This window comes from Lampetra fluviatilis, chromosome 34, assembly GCF_964198595.1.
Source record: "Lampetra fluviatilis chromosome 34, kcLamFluv1.1, whole genome shotgun sequence".
NCBI classification, from domain to species: domain Eukaryota; kingdom Metazoa; phylum Chordata; class Hyperoartia; order Petromyzontiformes; family Petromyzontidae; genus Lampetra; species Lampetra fluviatilis.
In genome coordinates, this window is record NC_136308.1 from 12,305,316 (window position 1) to 12,320,597 (window position 15,282).

Consider the following 15,282-nt stretch of genomic DNA (forward strand, 5'->3'; position numbering starts at 1 on the left):
ACACACCGGTGGGCTAAAGCAGTGAACTATTTGTCTTTTGTCAACGTGACACTTTTTTTACTGATTGGCCGTGTCGGGTGGTGGAGGGTTACGACACATTTATAAATAACGCGATCTAAACCCAAAAATCGTTGATTATGAACAATATTGGTCGCGAAAGCCTACGTGTTAAACTAAATGCCACACGTTCACGTGGCGGGTTCATCCATACATAGGACAACCGCTGTTGACTTCCTCATTTTATCCCCCCTGGAAGGATGATGGGGGGTGGGGGGCGGAGTCATCCTCTGGCGAGCCGCTCGCGTTTCGGCCGAGCTGCGGAGCAGGTTAACGGCAGCGATGCTTGAGCCACGCGGAGTGTCGCTACCAGCGGCGTGCCCAATTTAACATGACCGTAACTTATTTCGCGTTTACTTAGGGAGTGCTTTAAAAACGTATTTTATATTTTGTCTGTTGTCCTTCCCCCCTACCTCCGATTATCACGGTTGGCTATGTACGGTGCGAAAGAAGTTCAACATACATACAGTACATACATTCGTGCACCACGTTTAAACGCCAGCACTCACATGGCTGTGATGAGTAGGAACGGGGTGATTGGCATCACTCGGGGGCACGGGCGGTGGTGAAACTATTCAAGCAAGGGATCGGACATGCAAAGTGCCCCCCAAATCTATAACAGTTTGCCCCCCCCCTCCCCCACCCGCCTGTAAATTAATCCCGCCCTGGGTCCCACCAGGGCTTAAACTCAATATGATCCAGCTCGCTGGTAGTGGACTGGAGCAGGTGGCTCGCGTAGCTCGAGGCTACAAGTCATCGCGAGACCGATACTGGATGTTGAGCGCAGGCAGGACCGGATTCAGGCTTGGGGGCTTTAGGGGCTGCAGCCCAGGGGCCTCCGCCAGCTGGAGGGCCTCCAGAGATTCAGTAAAAAGTAATTTCATTTGTAATTGCTGACTTTTATGTTGTTAGCCTTGTAAAAAATTATTATATTTTTCTTTAACTTTTTTTCCTTTTGAAAATATTACTGGGGGCCTCACAGTACCTGTAGCCTAGGCGGTCTACAAATTTTTAAACCGGCCCTGAGCGCAGGCTGAGACGAAACATTTTTATCTGGTCGCTGATCTAGACGGGCCAGGCTTGAAGTTAAGCGGACAGAGATTGTTGGCGAGAGGATTTCCACGAGTTCTGTGAGCTGTGGGCCCAGTTGCGATGCTAGCTCACGTCCGGGGCAGGGGTCGCTGTGAGACTGCAGTAGGTGGCACGTGACTAGTAGTGACCACAGCCATAGTCGTGAGGTCTATTGGATGTGGTGTGCCGGGTGCGGAACTCTCTTTCCGGGTCGCCAAACCTTCTTGATGATTCTAATCCTTCGTGTGTGTGCATATATACACAACAGTATATATATGCACTTCCTCCGTACATCCGATTACCACGGTTGGCTACGTACGGTGCGAAAGAAGTTCAACATACATACAAGAAGCAAAGATCCCACAAGCAGTGTGTAGACTGCAGGGATATATTTGGAGTTTGCGTGTCTCTCTCCCCATGGTCGCGTGGATATTTCTCCGGGTCCTCTGGGTTTTCCCTCCACATTTAAAAACATGCTGCTATCAACTTCCACGTGATGGTAAGCCACTTTATTGAGCTATAATTCGTGGCCAGATCGCTTCTAAAAAAGAGCTACAATATCTCGCTCAGTGGGCCTTACCTGGTAAAATTTAATTTAAAAAACTAATTGAGTTTAGTTTATTAAGGCCGGAAATGGTAGTCGTTTATTTTTGTAAGAAGCGACATCCCGGCCCGACATTCTACGAAACTATTCACCACCATCATCAGCAGCCATCATCTATCAACTGCTGGATGAATTAACTCTCCAAGCCGTCGGCCTTTTCTCACGGTCCTGCGATGCGACAATCCATGTAGCTCGTGCGCTCGAGGCGACTTCACCACCGCTCAAAAATGAATGGTCGTAATAATGACGATGCCGGTAATTTATCCAAGAAAGCTTCAATGGCCAAAATATTTTTTTGTAAGAATGCTTTGCCTCGTGTGGGGAGGAGGCTGGGGGTCACGACAGAAACCCCACGCGTACGTTGGGATAACGTTAAAAACTCCGCACAGACGGGTTCATATACCCACGTCACGTCCTACCATCTGCTGGCATCCTGGCAGCCCGGCGAGGTTTTGTGAAATTCACAAATCTCTGCTCTATCCACTCACTCCTGCTGCCAAAGCGCCACATCGCGCGCGTGGTTGGGTCATCTTCTGTTGGCCGGCCTCGACCATGGCTCAAGCCCCATCCATATTGTCCAATCTGGAGCTTTCTTTTTTATGTCACTGGACCTCCCCATCCCCCATCCTTCCTTCAAGTCGTCAAGCAGCATATTTGTTTTAATTTCTCTTGGCCTCCTTCCCAGCATCCCGAACACTCACAGGACTCCCTTCATCGAGCTCCCGCTCCTATCTCTGAGCATGTGCCCAGTCCACGTCTCTTGCCTTTTTATTACACGCTTAACTCACTCTGTTGTTGTATCCTCAAATCTTGTAACTCAATTTTAACCCACTTCCCAATGTGGTATCGACTACAAACTTGGTATACTTATGTCATACTGATGACAATATCATATTCTATCAAAAAGAAAAATGTTTAAACAATTTTTTTACACACTTTTTATTAACTCACTGTCTGTTGTTGTTTTATCCTCAAATCTTGTAACTCAATTTTAACCCACTTCCCAATGTGGCATCGACTGCAAACTTGTTATACTTATGTCATACTGATAACAATACTATATTCTCTAAAAAAAACATGTTTAAACAATCTTTTTATATGTTATGTTTCGGCTTGGGTCTAATTGTCCACGCTCAACTAACGTTGGCTGTAAACCACCACGGTCCCTGACGTTATGGCAAGCTTGGGGGCCACTTCCTGGAGTCGTGCAATTCTTCCATTACTAGTACGGTACATTTCATTAAAGCGTGTTTAAAAAAAAGTTTTTAAAATATTACTTATTCTGGATCATCATCATCATCGTGACACGTAGCATCATAGCACACAGCAACATCAAAATCATCACACACAGCAACATCAAACACAGGCACGGCATAATCATCAGCTCTATCACACACAGCAACATTTCTCTCTGGAACATTCTTCGTGAAGCTCAGTCCTCTGAGCACGTTCCCAGCCTCCATATATCGCCTCTTTTGGATCGTTCGAATGGGTCGTCTCGCTTCCTTATCCTGCTCTAGAAGGTCCTCTTGTCTCGTTCTCGCCACCCCCGACCAATCATCTCCATTCGACGCCGCCACCCACAACCTCCAACCCCACCCAGTCTTATCGCGTCTTTCTTTCTCAGAGTCGAAGTTTATGCCGCCATACGATCGCTGCACTCCGTGCTCGGCAAGACACACACACACGTGACTCGTGGTGCACGAGCACAACAACAACGACTACTCAGCACGTCCGCCAACAATGCCGCCTCTAGAAGAAGACAGTCACTGCTTTCCTCCTGGGGCAGTGTTGGTTTAGCCTCGAAATGTACAGAAGGACCCTTTCCCGAAACGTCGCCTACTATATGTTTGTCCTCTTGTGGCCACGACTCAATCGACTCCACACGAGGGTCGCCTCCTCGAGTCGCCTCCTCGAGTCGCTTCAACCCCGTGTGCCAATCACGTGCGCGAAGTTCCTTCACCGATCACTTAGACGGCAGAGGCCACGTGCGCCAATGATGGTGATGATGATGTTAATACTAACGACGACGACGATGATGATGATGAACCAGTTACTGAGCCATTGCCAGACCGCTTCCTCTGGGAATGGTGGTCGTGTGTGTGAAAGGCGGCGTGAGATGATGAGCGACAGTGGGGCTGGGAGAAGAGGGCAGGAATGTGTGTGTGTGCGTGTCTGTCTGTCTGTCTTTGTGTGGGCGCGAACCTGGCGGCCCAGGTTCGATTCCAGCTCACAGCCAACACCAGTGACGATTATTTGAACCGGTCCTGGGCCTCCCCTAGGTCGACTCAGCCTCAAACGAGTACCTCGTGCGGTGTGTAAACATCGCCACGAGGGAGTCAAATGCGGCCGGGCGTGGTTTTGGCCACCCACCCCATCGTGAGCTGTGCCGGCTTTCATAGGTGCTCGCTAACAGCACTTGTCACAACAGTCTGTTACAGGCTATACGGGGCATCTTTGTATTTTTTGTTCTTGTGTCTGTGCGTGACAGCTGAGTGGCCCCCACCCCTCCACATGCATCTCAGCCCCCGACAGACACGCGCGCGCGCGCGGGATAACAGCTGATAAAATGACTGGGCGATGGATTGCGGGTGCGTGCGTGTGTGAGAATGCGCACGTGTTTTGCGCGCTGGGTGTGCGCGTGTGTGTTGGGCCAGAGCCACGATGGTCCGAATAGGTGCTTGCTAACATCGAATCAGTAAACATAGCCCAACGTTGGTCCAACGTTCCGCCAACCATATACCAACGTTGGCCCAACGTTGCATATTTATTGAGACTCACCCCAACAGTATGTGAAGGCTACGCAGGGGGTGTGACGGGTGTGCGAGAGGTCTTTGCGAGCGAAGGTGTGTGTTTATGAGGTGTATGTGAGATAGTGCAACGGTTAGAGGTCTGCCCTACGAATATGGTCACCCGAGTTCGATTCCCGCTCACGGCCAACACCAGTGACGATTATCTGAATCAGGCCTGGGCCTCCCCGAGTACTGATACGATGTGTGAACATCGCACCAAACATCGCAACTGGGGAGACAAAGGCGACCGGGCGTGGTGCTGGCTACCCACCCCCTCGTGTGCCGTTCCGGCCTTCATAGGTGCTTGCCCCAACAGTCTGTTAGAGCTATATGGGGGATCTTTGTCCGTGTGTGTGGACCAATCTCCAACACAGTCATGCCCACACCACTCATATAATTATCATCACCATTAATACAAGTATGTGTCCTCTTCTCTGAGGAAGGGCCATTGCCTGAAACGTGGACCTTTTGCACCACTCACTGATGTGTGAGGCAGTGCTAATGGGGAGCGTGGCGAGTTTGGGTATTTGATCTAATTTAATTTAATTATTTATCCAGGGGAGCCACGCTACTGAGTCGTGGGACTATTTTTCAGGAGGGTCCCTTCCGCATTAGATTTGTATCTGTAATATGTTTTCAGCTGATTAATGATAAGTCGTGTATATTATTATACACGTGTGGAGGAAGCCGGAACACCCGGAGAAACCCCACGCCTTGTGCGAGTGGGCAACGCTCCATCCCCGTACAGACGGAAACAGATGGCGATTCGCCCACTTGCTGGACCGCCTTCTCCTGGCGAGCCAGGACATAGCCCCTCCTCCACGCCCACAGGTTGGGAGTTTCACAATAAAATCAGTGTGGCGAACCACCAACCCTCACTGCTGCCTCCACAGCGCTAGATGATCACAGCCAAGCCACGTGCAGCAGAGGCGTAGTCACCGCCGCCGTTTCATCTGCTGTTTTACCACGTGACCGGCAACACGTGCCGGCGTGCCGCGTAATTCATCAACACCCACGTGACTGAGCAGGAGGTTCACGATTCATCTATCAGTTGCCGTCCAGCGTCACGCGTGATACTTCAATGTATTTTCGTCTTACCCGATCTGATTAGTCAAGTAATCGAACCTATAATCGGTAGAGTGATCGATTACATTAGTGCCCAGTAAACACGCAACAGTGGGCCAACGTTGGCTCAACGTTGCGTGTTTACAGGATAATCGGATCACCGAGCTCGACTGACGTTTTACCGTGGATAATCGCAAGAGAACGACAGACAGGCCGTCGCTTAACGCGTGTACATTTGATGGCGACTCTTAAAGTCTCAATACAGCCTCGAAAAGCAGTCTGGGTAGTTCCATTATGACGGTAAAAAAACTGCGTTTCCTATTGCTGTGGGGAAGCAGCGTTGGGCAATTGAGTTCCTGGTGGCAGATAATATCAAAGCAACTGATATTTATAGGAAGTTCCATTCTGCTCTCGCGCAAGACTGCACCAATGTGTCCAGGAGCTCGATGCCAATGTCGAGGTCTGCTGCCACGACGAGAGGGCTTCATTAGAGAGCTTCGTTTTGCTGTTCCTCCTTTTTTGAAGGAGCGCAGACCACAGCGATTTCTTTTACGGTCCATAGTTTTGGTTGCATGGCCACAATCGCACGACTGTGGCTTGTCTTCGTGTATATCTCTGTGAATCTCTATCACGACTTATATTGTGCATCGATCTGTCGATATTCTCTTGCGGTTGGTGGTATATATAGGACGTTAAAACTGCACAGTTCTCTTTTGACCCTGGCTCTCGTGGTTTAAATCGACACAGCTTTGAAAAATTCCACTGCGAATGACTTGATTGAGACCACACACAGCAGCAGCAATCATCACTGACTCCCAATACGAAAACCTCACAGGATCCTCCTGCAAGAGTGATGTAACTCGATGAGCCTTTCCTGGATAACACGTGGCATAATATATGAATATGATTAATGTGAGTGTTTGAGTGGTGCGACATGGTTTATGTATGCGCTGTGGCTCGGTAAGACGTGTTGAGGATGTCCTGAACGGGCTGTGGCTATTCCCTCGACCCTTCTGCACTTCCTTGCATTCGGACGTCGCACGCCAATGGGACACATATGGACGCGCAGCCGGGGGAAATAACTCTTTCCTGTTTGTTTGTTTGTAAAACGAATGACAGAAAAAAACAATGTTAATAGACTAATATAGCTTAAACAGAATGCGCATAGACTAATTTGGGGATAACGGAATGCGCATAGACTAACTTGGGGATAACGGAATGTTAACCTATACAGTGTAAGTATTGCCTTTTCCCTCTTTATTAACTCGACTTCGCAATTTCCCAGCTCTAAAATCAGAGCAGGTTGACCTTGAAGGACCCTTTGACATCAATATGGTGCACCTCACGTCGCACGTCCCACTTGCTGGAGACTCGGGTAATGGGCCGATGTGAGGTCGGATTTGTGGTCGTCTACAGAAGAGGGCAGTTGCACCATGCAAAATACTGCACTGGGTGTGGGCGGTTAATTGGTTTGGGTGGATACGTGACGGTCGGATACACGGCACACTGAGCTGTGAATAGGACCGTCGTCCATTGAATAGAGCGTCCGCAATGCCGGTGCAGGAGGCTCCGTCTCCTGTCAAGCAGAGATTTCACAACTCATTGGTCGTGAGGGATCGGTTCCCACTGGTGTGTCGGCCGTGGCTGCGAGTCGAACTCGAGTCGCCGGTTCCGTCGAGGAGCGGCGCGCCAAACCGCTGCGCTGCCGCTCTGCCCGTACGATAGACGAACGTCGTCGTCGGCAGTGATGGGAGGCCCTCCGAGTCCTGCTGCGGCCTCCGTAACTCAATCTCCCTCCTATTCCCCCGTCTCCGCCTCCCCACAACCCCCGAATACCCCGTGAGGTCATGCCAGCCACGGCCAATACCAATTATAGCAAAGGATTTCTTAAATTACTTGTATAAATATATATATAAAACGGTCCCTTGTCATTTGTGCGGCCGAGATTCCGTGCCAGGTTTTGCCTTCCTAATATGGCCACGTGACTTAACCTCGTCTTGGCCCAGCTGTCACCACGACCCGCCACCTCCTTCCCACACCCCCCTCCCGCACCTCAACTCCTCTCCCCGTGCCGGGCTGGGTATCGGGAGAGCCTAGGGTCCCACATGCTCGGACTGTTCATAATAATCGTTTGGGGAGAGGTGGGCGACTGTCTTGGGGGGGGGGGGGGGGGTCACTGAGACGCCGAGCCGGCGCCGCTGAGACCTTGGGTTCAAATCCGCCCAACCACAGCGATGACACCGGGTTCGCAAGTGTAGGGAGTTGATGGTCTCAGCCCTGTGTCACTCGTGACGTGTACAGATATCCATAGACTCGTATAAAGACCCACACACTCACATAGACCGAGTGGATAGCGCAGTGCGCTAACTGCTACACTACCACTCCCCACACACCTCCATCACCCACCCTCCCTGACGTCTATACATTCAGGCAGACAGCATTCTGAACGAATCACAATCCCTGCTTGTGTTCTACCTGCCCCATTGTAAAAGCAAAATGTGACCTGTCACAGATGTTTCGAAATGTATTCCTGAAATAGATGGGGAGGATTAATATGATGGTGATGTTATTAATGATGGTTGTATTATATATGATGATGTTAATTATCATTGTCATCATTAACGATGGTGATGGTTGCGTTGTGGGCTATATTATTGGTGATGGTGAATACACTGGTCAACACACTTTTTTCTGGCATAAGGTATTCCAACGGTTTCAATGTAAATTTGGGGTGCTGATTCCAAATCTGGCATCAGTTTTTGTCTATCACATCAGGTTTTTGAGATATCAAATATTGCATTTTCAATAAAGACTGCAGAAGAAAAATATTAAATAAATGTGGATATCTACATAAAATTATATTATAAACACACTATCCTAAAAATACAGCACCATATTTTAACACTAAAGCAGTCACTGACTCGCAACAACTTGCAATCATAAGTGACAGAGTTAATTTCGGGTAAAATCAATTAAAATGGGGTATGCCGATAGCATAAAAATGAGATGTGATAGAGCAAATCTGAGATCAGATTTGGAATCAGCACCCTGAAATTAGTCTAAAACAGCTGCAAAATTCCAGGCCAGAAAAATTGTTTTTTTGTTGTTGAACAGTGTAATTTATCGTGGTAATTATAATAACCAATTAGTACATTAGTATCATACTTGACGATATTATATTAGTGATATTGATGACTGATAATGAATGTGCACGTGATGCGTGATGAATAGATGGTGAAGTGTAAATGACAGCGCCATCATCATCATCAGATATGTCATGATATCAACATTCACAAGAGCAGTGATCATACCCACGGGCCCTAATTTATCCTTGTAATACACAAGCAGTATACGCGTGCGCTCGCGCTTAACGTATATGTTGAACTTCATTCGCACTGTTCGCCGAACTAAAGCCTCATCTCCCTTGGGTCCCCCTCTTCCCTCTGGTGCCCCCCACAGACAGCAAAGCCATCGTGGATGGGAACCTGAAGCTGATCCTGGGCCTCGTGTGGACACTGATCCTGCACTACTCCATCTCCATGCCCATGTGGGATGACGAGGACGAGGAGGAGATGAAGAAGCAGACGCCAAAGCAGCGCCTGCTGGGCTGGATCCAGAACAAGGTCCCGCAAATTCCCATCACCAACTTCCATCGCGACTGGCAAGACGGCAAGGCCCTGGGGGCACTGGTGGACAACTGCGCTCCCGGTGAGTGCCGCACCACCATCAAAACCACCACCACAACTACCATCGCTACCACCAACCATAGTGCCGCATTAGTGATGATAGTTGCGTGCAGAACAGTGGCGTGCAGTGGTTAGCACAGTGCGCTATGAACCTGGCGGCCCTAGTTCTATTCCAGCTCATGACCAAAAACAGTGGCAAAATTATATGATCACGGTCCTCCCCCGACTCAGCTTAAAACGGAGTACCTGGTCTGATGTGTAAACATCACCACTGAGGAGTTTGTCCTTCCCCCATACCTCCGATTAGCAAGGTTGGCTACGTACGGTGCAAAAGAAGTTCAGCATACATACAGCCAAGCGGGATGTTGGCCTTAACGGTCTACGGTCTTTATAGGTGCCACTCGCTGACAGAATTTACACCAACAGTCTGTTGAGGCTACACGGGGGATCTTTGTCTTTGTGTGTGATCTCGGGTGTGAAGGCCTGTGCCCCGACTGGCAGTCCTGGGACCCCAACAAGCCAGTGGACAATGCTCGGGAGGCCATGCAGCAGGCGGATGACTGGCTCGGCGTCCCACAGGTGAGCTCACCTGGCGACCAAACTAATTTTTTTTTTATTTTACCAGGTAAGGCCCACTGAGCTATACAGCTCTTTTTCAGAAGCGACCTGGTCAAAAATCACAGCTCAACGAACTGGCTATTCACGTGGAAATGTATAGCAGCCAAATACTTTAAAACGCACGTTGATTCTAAATGTGGAGGGGAAACCCAGAGGACCCGGAGAGCAATCCACGCAACCAGGGGGAGAACATGCAAACTTCAAATATACAGGGTACGGGGTTGGTATCGAACCGACGATCTCCTATATATCAGGCGAGGTAGTTAACATCTCGCAACTGTGGTAGCCGCTGGGCTGCTCGCTCGATATGCGCAGACCCAGCAGCGCTGAGCCACTCTTGTTTTCTGTAACAGGCGAGTCAGTGAGTCGGTCAGTTAGTCAATCAGTCGGTGAGTCAGTGAGTGAGTGGGTCAATTTGTTAGTCAGTGAGTCAGTAAGTCAGTCAGTTTGTCAGCCAGTCGGTCAGTGGATCAGTCAGTGAGTCAGTCTAACCATCCAATGTGTTTTTGGGTGGTGAAATAGCCCAGCTTGTTGCAGAGGTTTGTTGTTCCAATCTAGTAGGCCTCCCTGGTTTTTAATGCTGTGTTCACTATAAAATTCGCGCCATCGTCATTCGAAACGAGTAGGCCGGTGTGTGGCGGCGTCGCGATCCATATTATTTGGCATATTTTAAAATTACGTTAAAATCACTAAATTTGGATCACACGAAGCAGCAGCAATTCTCGCCACTCGATTACAAAAACTTGGCAGCACCCTCCTGAAAAACAGTAATGGGACTCAGTGAAACACACACGCACGCACATACTAATAATAATTGCCTGTAGCACCATAAATGCTTGGGTGACCTCCACATGCCCTTCACCTCGATCTGCCCCCCACCCAGGTAATCGCCCCGGAGGAGATCGTCGACCCCAATGTGGACGAGCACTCGGTGATGACCTACCTGTCGCAGTTCCCCAAGGCCAAGCTGAAGCCGGGGACCCCCCTCCGGCCCAAGATCGACCCCAACAGCGTGAAGGCCTTCGGGCCAGGTGTGCTGCTGCTACACACACTCACCGGACCGCGTCGTGACGATGCTGCAGATGACTGGGTAACGAGTATAGTGGTAATGGTGATAGAGAAGATGACACCGATGAAAGTGGTCATTGATGATGCTGATGAGAATGATGACAATAATGCTGGTTGTGATGATGATGGTAATGATGATCGTAATGGTGATGATGCATCAGGATAAGTAATGGTTATGATGATGGTGATGACAAAGTGGCAACGATAATGAGTGATTTGACAATAATAATGACGATTACGGTGGCAATGGTGAATATGAATATTTCAATGATGCGGTGACGATAGTGGTAATGGGAACGATGATATCGGTTAGTGATGCTGGCAATGATGACGATGGTGACGATACTGATAGCAATGACGAGGACATCGGCAATGATGATGTGGACGAAAACAAAGATGATGGCGATGACATCGGGCGAAGGCGCGGATAACGACGGCAGTGACAATGTGACCGGCGGGCAGGTATCGAGCGCTCGGGTAACGAGGTGACGCGCCCCGCGAAGTTCACCGTGGAGACGCTCAACGCAGGTGTGGGCGAGGTGCTGGTGTACGTGGAGGACCCCGAGGGGCACACCGAGGAGGTGAGGGGCCGCACTCACTCCTACAACCTCCCATGCCCCCCCCCCCCACAGCCTCCCCGCGCCACCAGACTGACGATGACAAGTCGTGTTGTCACGTGATGGTGTCTTTCTCCGTCGCACTGCCTTCCACTCTGGAATTCCCTCCCGTCGTCTGAGCAATAACAATCGCCTTGCTCAGTTCAAGGATCGCGTTGCACACTCTTCTCGTCTGTTACGCGTTTGCTAATGGTGCTGTGTGTTGCTGTCCGCTTGATGTTTTCGGCGTTTGAGCCCTGTGCTCAACAAACCGTGTCTGAAGACAAATATAAGCAAAAAGGGCATCGTTAATATTTCTACTTTTTCTAGTCATTCACTCTCAGTGGCCATGCAAATACATTGGGCGGCTTAACGTTTCGCCACCTGAACCGGTACATATTTTGTTCTCCGTCTCAATCGATTATAGAGGGCCGCACGAGAGTCGAGGGTGAGGTTGTGTGGCCCGGAGAGAGAGAGAACTCAAGAGACGTGGATAGGGAGTCTTCATTTGGAAGAGCGAAGCCTTGGGGCATTCGTCTGCTGCCAGTAGGGGGCAATGATTGCTGCTGTTTGTCTTACAAAGTGGAGGGGAGCGGTGGTGTAGCGGTGAGCTGGCGTCCCGAGTTCGATTCCCGCTCACGACCAACATCAGTGAAAGCGATTGTCGGAACCGGTCCTGGGTCTTCCCTAGATCGACTCAGCCTCAAACGAGTAACCTGCTGCAGTGTGTAAACATCGCCACTGGTGAGACAAAGACGGTCGGCCGTGGTGCTGGCCACTCACCCCCCCCCCTCGTGTACTGTGCTGGCCTTCATAGGTGCTTGCTAACATCACTTGTCCCAACAGTTTAAGGCTACACGGGGGATCTTTGTCTCTGGAGCGGAGCTACAAACCCGGTGACCCGAGTCCCCGCTCAGGGCCAACACCAGCGACGATCATACGATCTGAACCGGTCCTTGGGCCTCCCATAGGTCTGACTCAGCCTCAAATAAGGACTTGGTGCTGTGCCCAAAACAGGGAGACAAAGGCGGCCGGGCTTGGTCGCTGGCCCACCCACCCACCCCTCGTGTGCCGTGCCGACCTTCATAGGTGTTGCTCGCCGACATCCCTTGCCCCCCCAAACGGCCTCAAGGCCACACGGGGGAGGGGGCGGGCATCTTCGTGTTGGTCCGGACCCTGACGCCGGCGACACGCGGTTGGGCCCTCACGGGATCTTAACGCCTGTCGTGAGCGGCGGCCGCAATACGGCGCGCCTGGCATTTGCAATGTTATAATCGTAAACTTCGTCTAACAACGCCGCGGTCGGTGCTCTGCGTGTAAATACCCTGGGCGCCGGGCCTGTTCGTCTGTAACTCTGGCGCCCAGGGGGTTCAGTGGCCGCTGGGGTCACGGTCGTCAGTGTCCCCACCTCCCGCCTCACTTTGCCGTCTGTTTGCGCGTCCGCTAGGCCAAGGTGACGCCCAACAACGACAAGAGGCGCACCTTCTCCGTCGTGTACCACCCCAAGGTGGCCGGCCTGCACAAGGTGAGAGTTCCCCCCAAAAGGGGGCCCCGTCGCGGGCGATCCATTTACAGATGGCCCACGAGGGCCCTTCGCGGACGATCCAGTTACCGACGGCCCCGCTTTCTACAGTATCAAACATAAAAATAACCGGAACTACTTTTCCCTCTAAACTCTCTCTATTTGACTGTACGCTAACTCGCATCTCCCCCTCTGCTAAGACACGAGGCCCGTCGGCTATGACATTGTCATGTTGAAAATGGGGGGGGGGGGGTATCTATAAATGGATCACCCTGTAATACCGTCTTTATAAGGGAACGCTTTGTGTGATACGCGACGTTTCGGGCAAAATGGCCCTGTCGTAGCATACGAATAAGGGCCGTTGTCCAAAATATCACCTGTTTCATTCTTTTCCTCTTAAGGCCACGCTGTGGTTATTGACACGGAACGTGTTGAATTTAGTTGGGGTTTGTGATTTTCTCTCTACAGTACACTACTGTATAAAGGTACTGTATAGTCACTGCAACCAGGTTACAAGCACACGCTGGTTCACTCGGCCCATCATCCTCTGAGTCAATAAAACGAGCACCGGTGTGTGGGGATAAGTCAAATGTAGTTGTCGTCTGGATAGACTCAACCCCCTGCCACAGGGAATGTGGAATTATCCACCAGCACCTCAGGGCTTGTAAACTGGAGGTGAGCACCAGTTGCCCTGAATGTTCACTCGAGGTCGGACGTCACTTTGACGTTGACCGTTGCGTGCAGCGTCATTGGCGATGGAGATCTCCCGTGGGACCCAGTACCACGGGCCCAGGTCACCGGCCACCACCAACCCTGGGGTCTTTCCTGGATTGGTCGATCTCCACGAATCCTGAAAGCTGATGGGTGTGTGTGTTGCGCGTTTTCTAGGTGACCGTGCTGTTCGCCGGACAGCACATCCCCGGCAGCGTGTTCCAGGTCGACGTGGCGACGGTCGCCGTGGGCGACGCCAGCAAGGTGACAGCACGGGGACCCGGCCTGGAGCCGAGCGGGAACGTGGCCCACAAGCCCACCTACTTTGAGATCTACACCGCGGGTAAAACTACGGCGATGCCGAACACTACTTCCGCCCGCCTGTATCACCAATACCACCGACGCGGCCAACTGCACACCGTTATCAACAGCGCTACCAACAACCATCACGAACACCGCCACCAAAGCCACCTCCATCACCACTAATACCATCACCACTAATACCATGACCACAGACACCACCACACCATCGCGAACATCACCAAACTCCAATACCACCATCATCATCATACTGCCACCACCATCACAAATCCGGCACGGCCCTTAAAAAACATTTGCTAGCAGCCCTGGCTTCATGGCTACACGATAAATCTTTGTCTTTGCATGTGCGTGTGTCTGTGTGTGCATGCGCAAAACGACCTCCTACCTCCTCGCGGTGCCGGACGGCAACACTGTAGTGGACAGTGCTGTGGGGGGAGGGCCAATGCCTCATTGGCCTCTCCCCTAATGGCGTCTGTGACCACCACAGTGGCTAAACGGGGGCTCTGGACGGGTGCGAGGGGCTGGTAACCCCTCCACCCTCAATTTATTACCACGAAACTACGAATTAAACATAAATCTGTAACAAATAAGCTTGTGCCGGAGGCCCCGGGGGGACAGGCGTCTATGACGTCTCCTTCCCAAACTCCAATTGGCGGAGCCAGGAGATTGAAATTTTCACCCTCGAGGCTCCTTCAGAAACAACGAAACGCCACTACGGATGGCCACGTGGAATGTTCGAACGCTCACTGCGGAGAAGAGGCTGCCACTCCTTTGTCGGGAGCTGGACCGGTACCGCCTGGATCTCTGTGGCATTCAGGAGGTCCGTGGACCGGTTCTGGCTCCTGCCACCATGAGGGGTGGACAGTCCTCTACTCGGGGCAGGAGACTGCCAAACAACAGGGTGTGGCTCTTCTTTTGAACAAAAGAATGAAGGGGGTGTGGGAGCGTGGCGGTGAGGTGTGGGAAGCTGTAAGCCCCAGGATACTTTGGGCTCGCCTTCCCATCAACCGGAGGCGAGGAGTGGTGGTTGTGGTTACTTATGCCCCCACCGAAGACGAACATCCGTGGAGGGATGCAGGCAAAGCCGATGAGTCAGAAGCCTTCTATGACCTCCTGTCACAGGTACTGGCTAAAGTGGCCACTCGGGACAGAGTCATCTTGTTGGGTGACT

General features: G+C 51.0%; 1 protein-coding gene across 1 annotated transcript in view; it reads left to right on the forward strand.

The window, feature by feature from the left end:
- LOC144944399 (filamin-C-like) overlaps nt 1-15,282 on the forward strand; it is a 58,293-nt gene that overhangs the window by 1,388 nt on the left and 41,623 nt on the right. The window contains exons 2-7 of the mRNA XM_078872537.1: nt 9,049-9,297; nt 9,757-9,854; nt 10,777-10,924; nt 11,424-11,542; nt 13,005-13,082; nt 13,968-14,133. Of these exons, the coding sequence (XP_078728663.1) occupies nt 9,049-9,297; nt 9,757-9,854; nt 10,777-10,924; nt 11,424-11,542; nt 13,005-13,082; nt 13,968-14,133 (858 nt within the window). The remainder of the gene's footprint in view (nt 1-9,048; nt 9,298-9,756; nt 9,855-10,776; nt 10,925-11,423; nt 11,543-13,004; nt 13,083-13,967; nt 14,134-15,282) is intronic.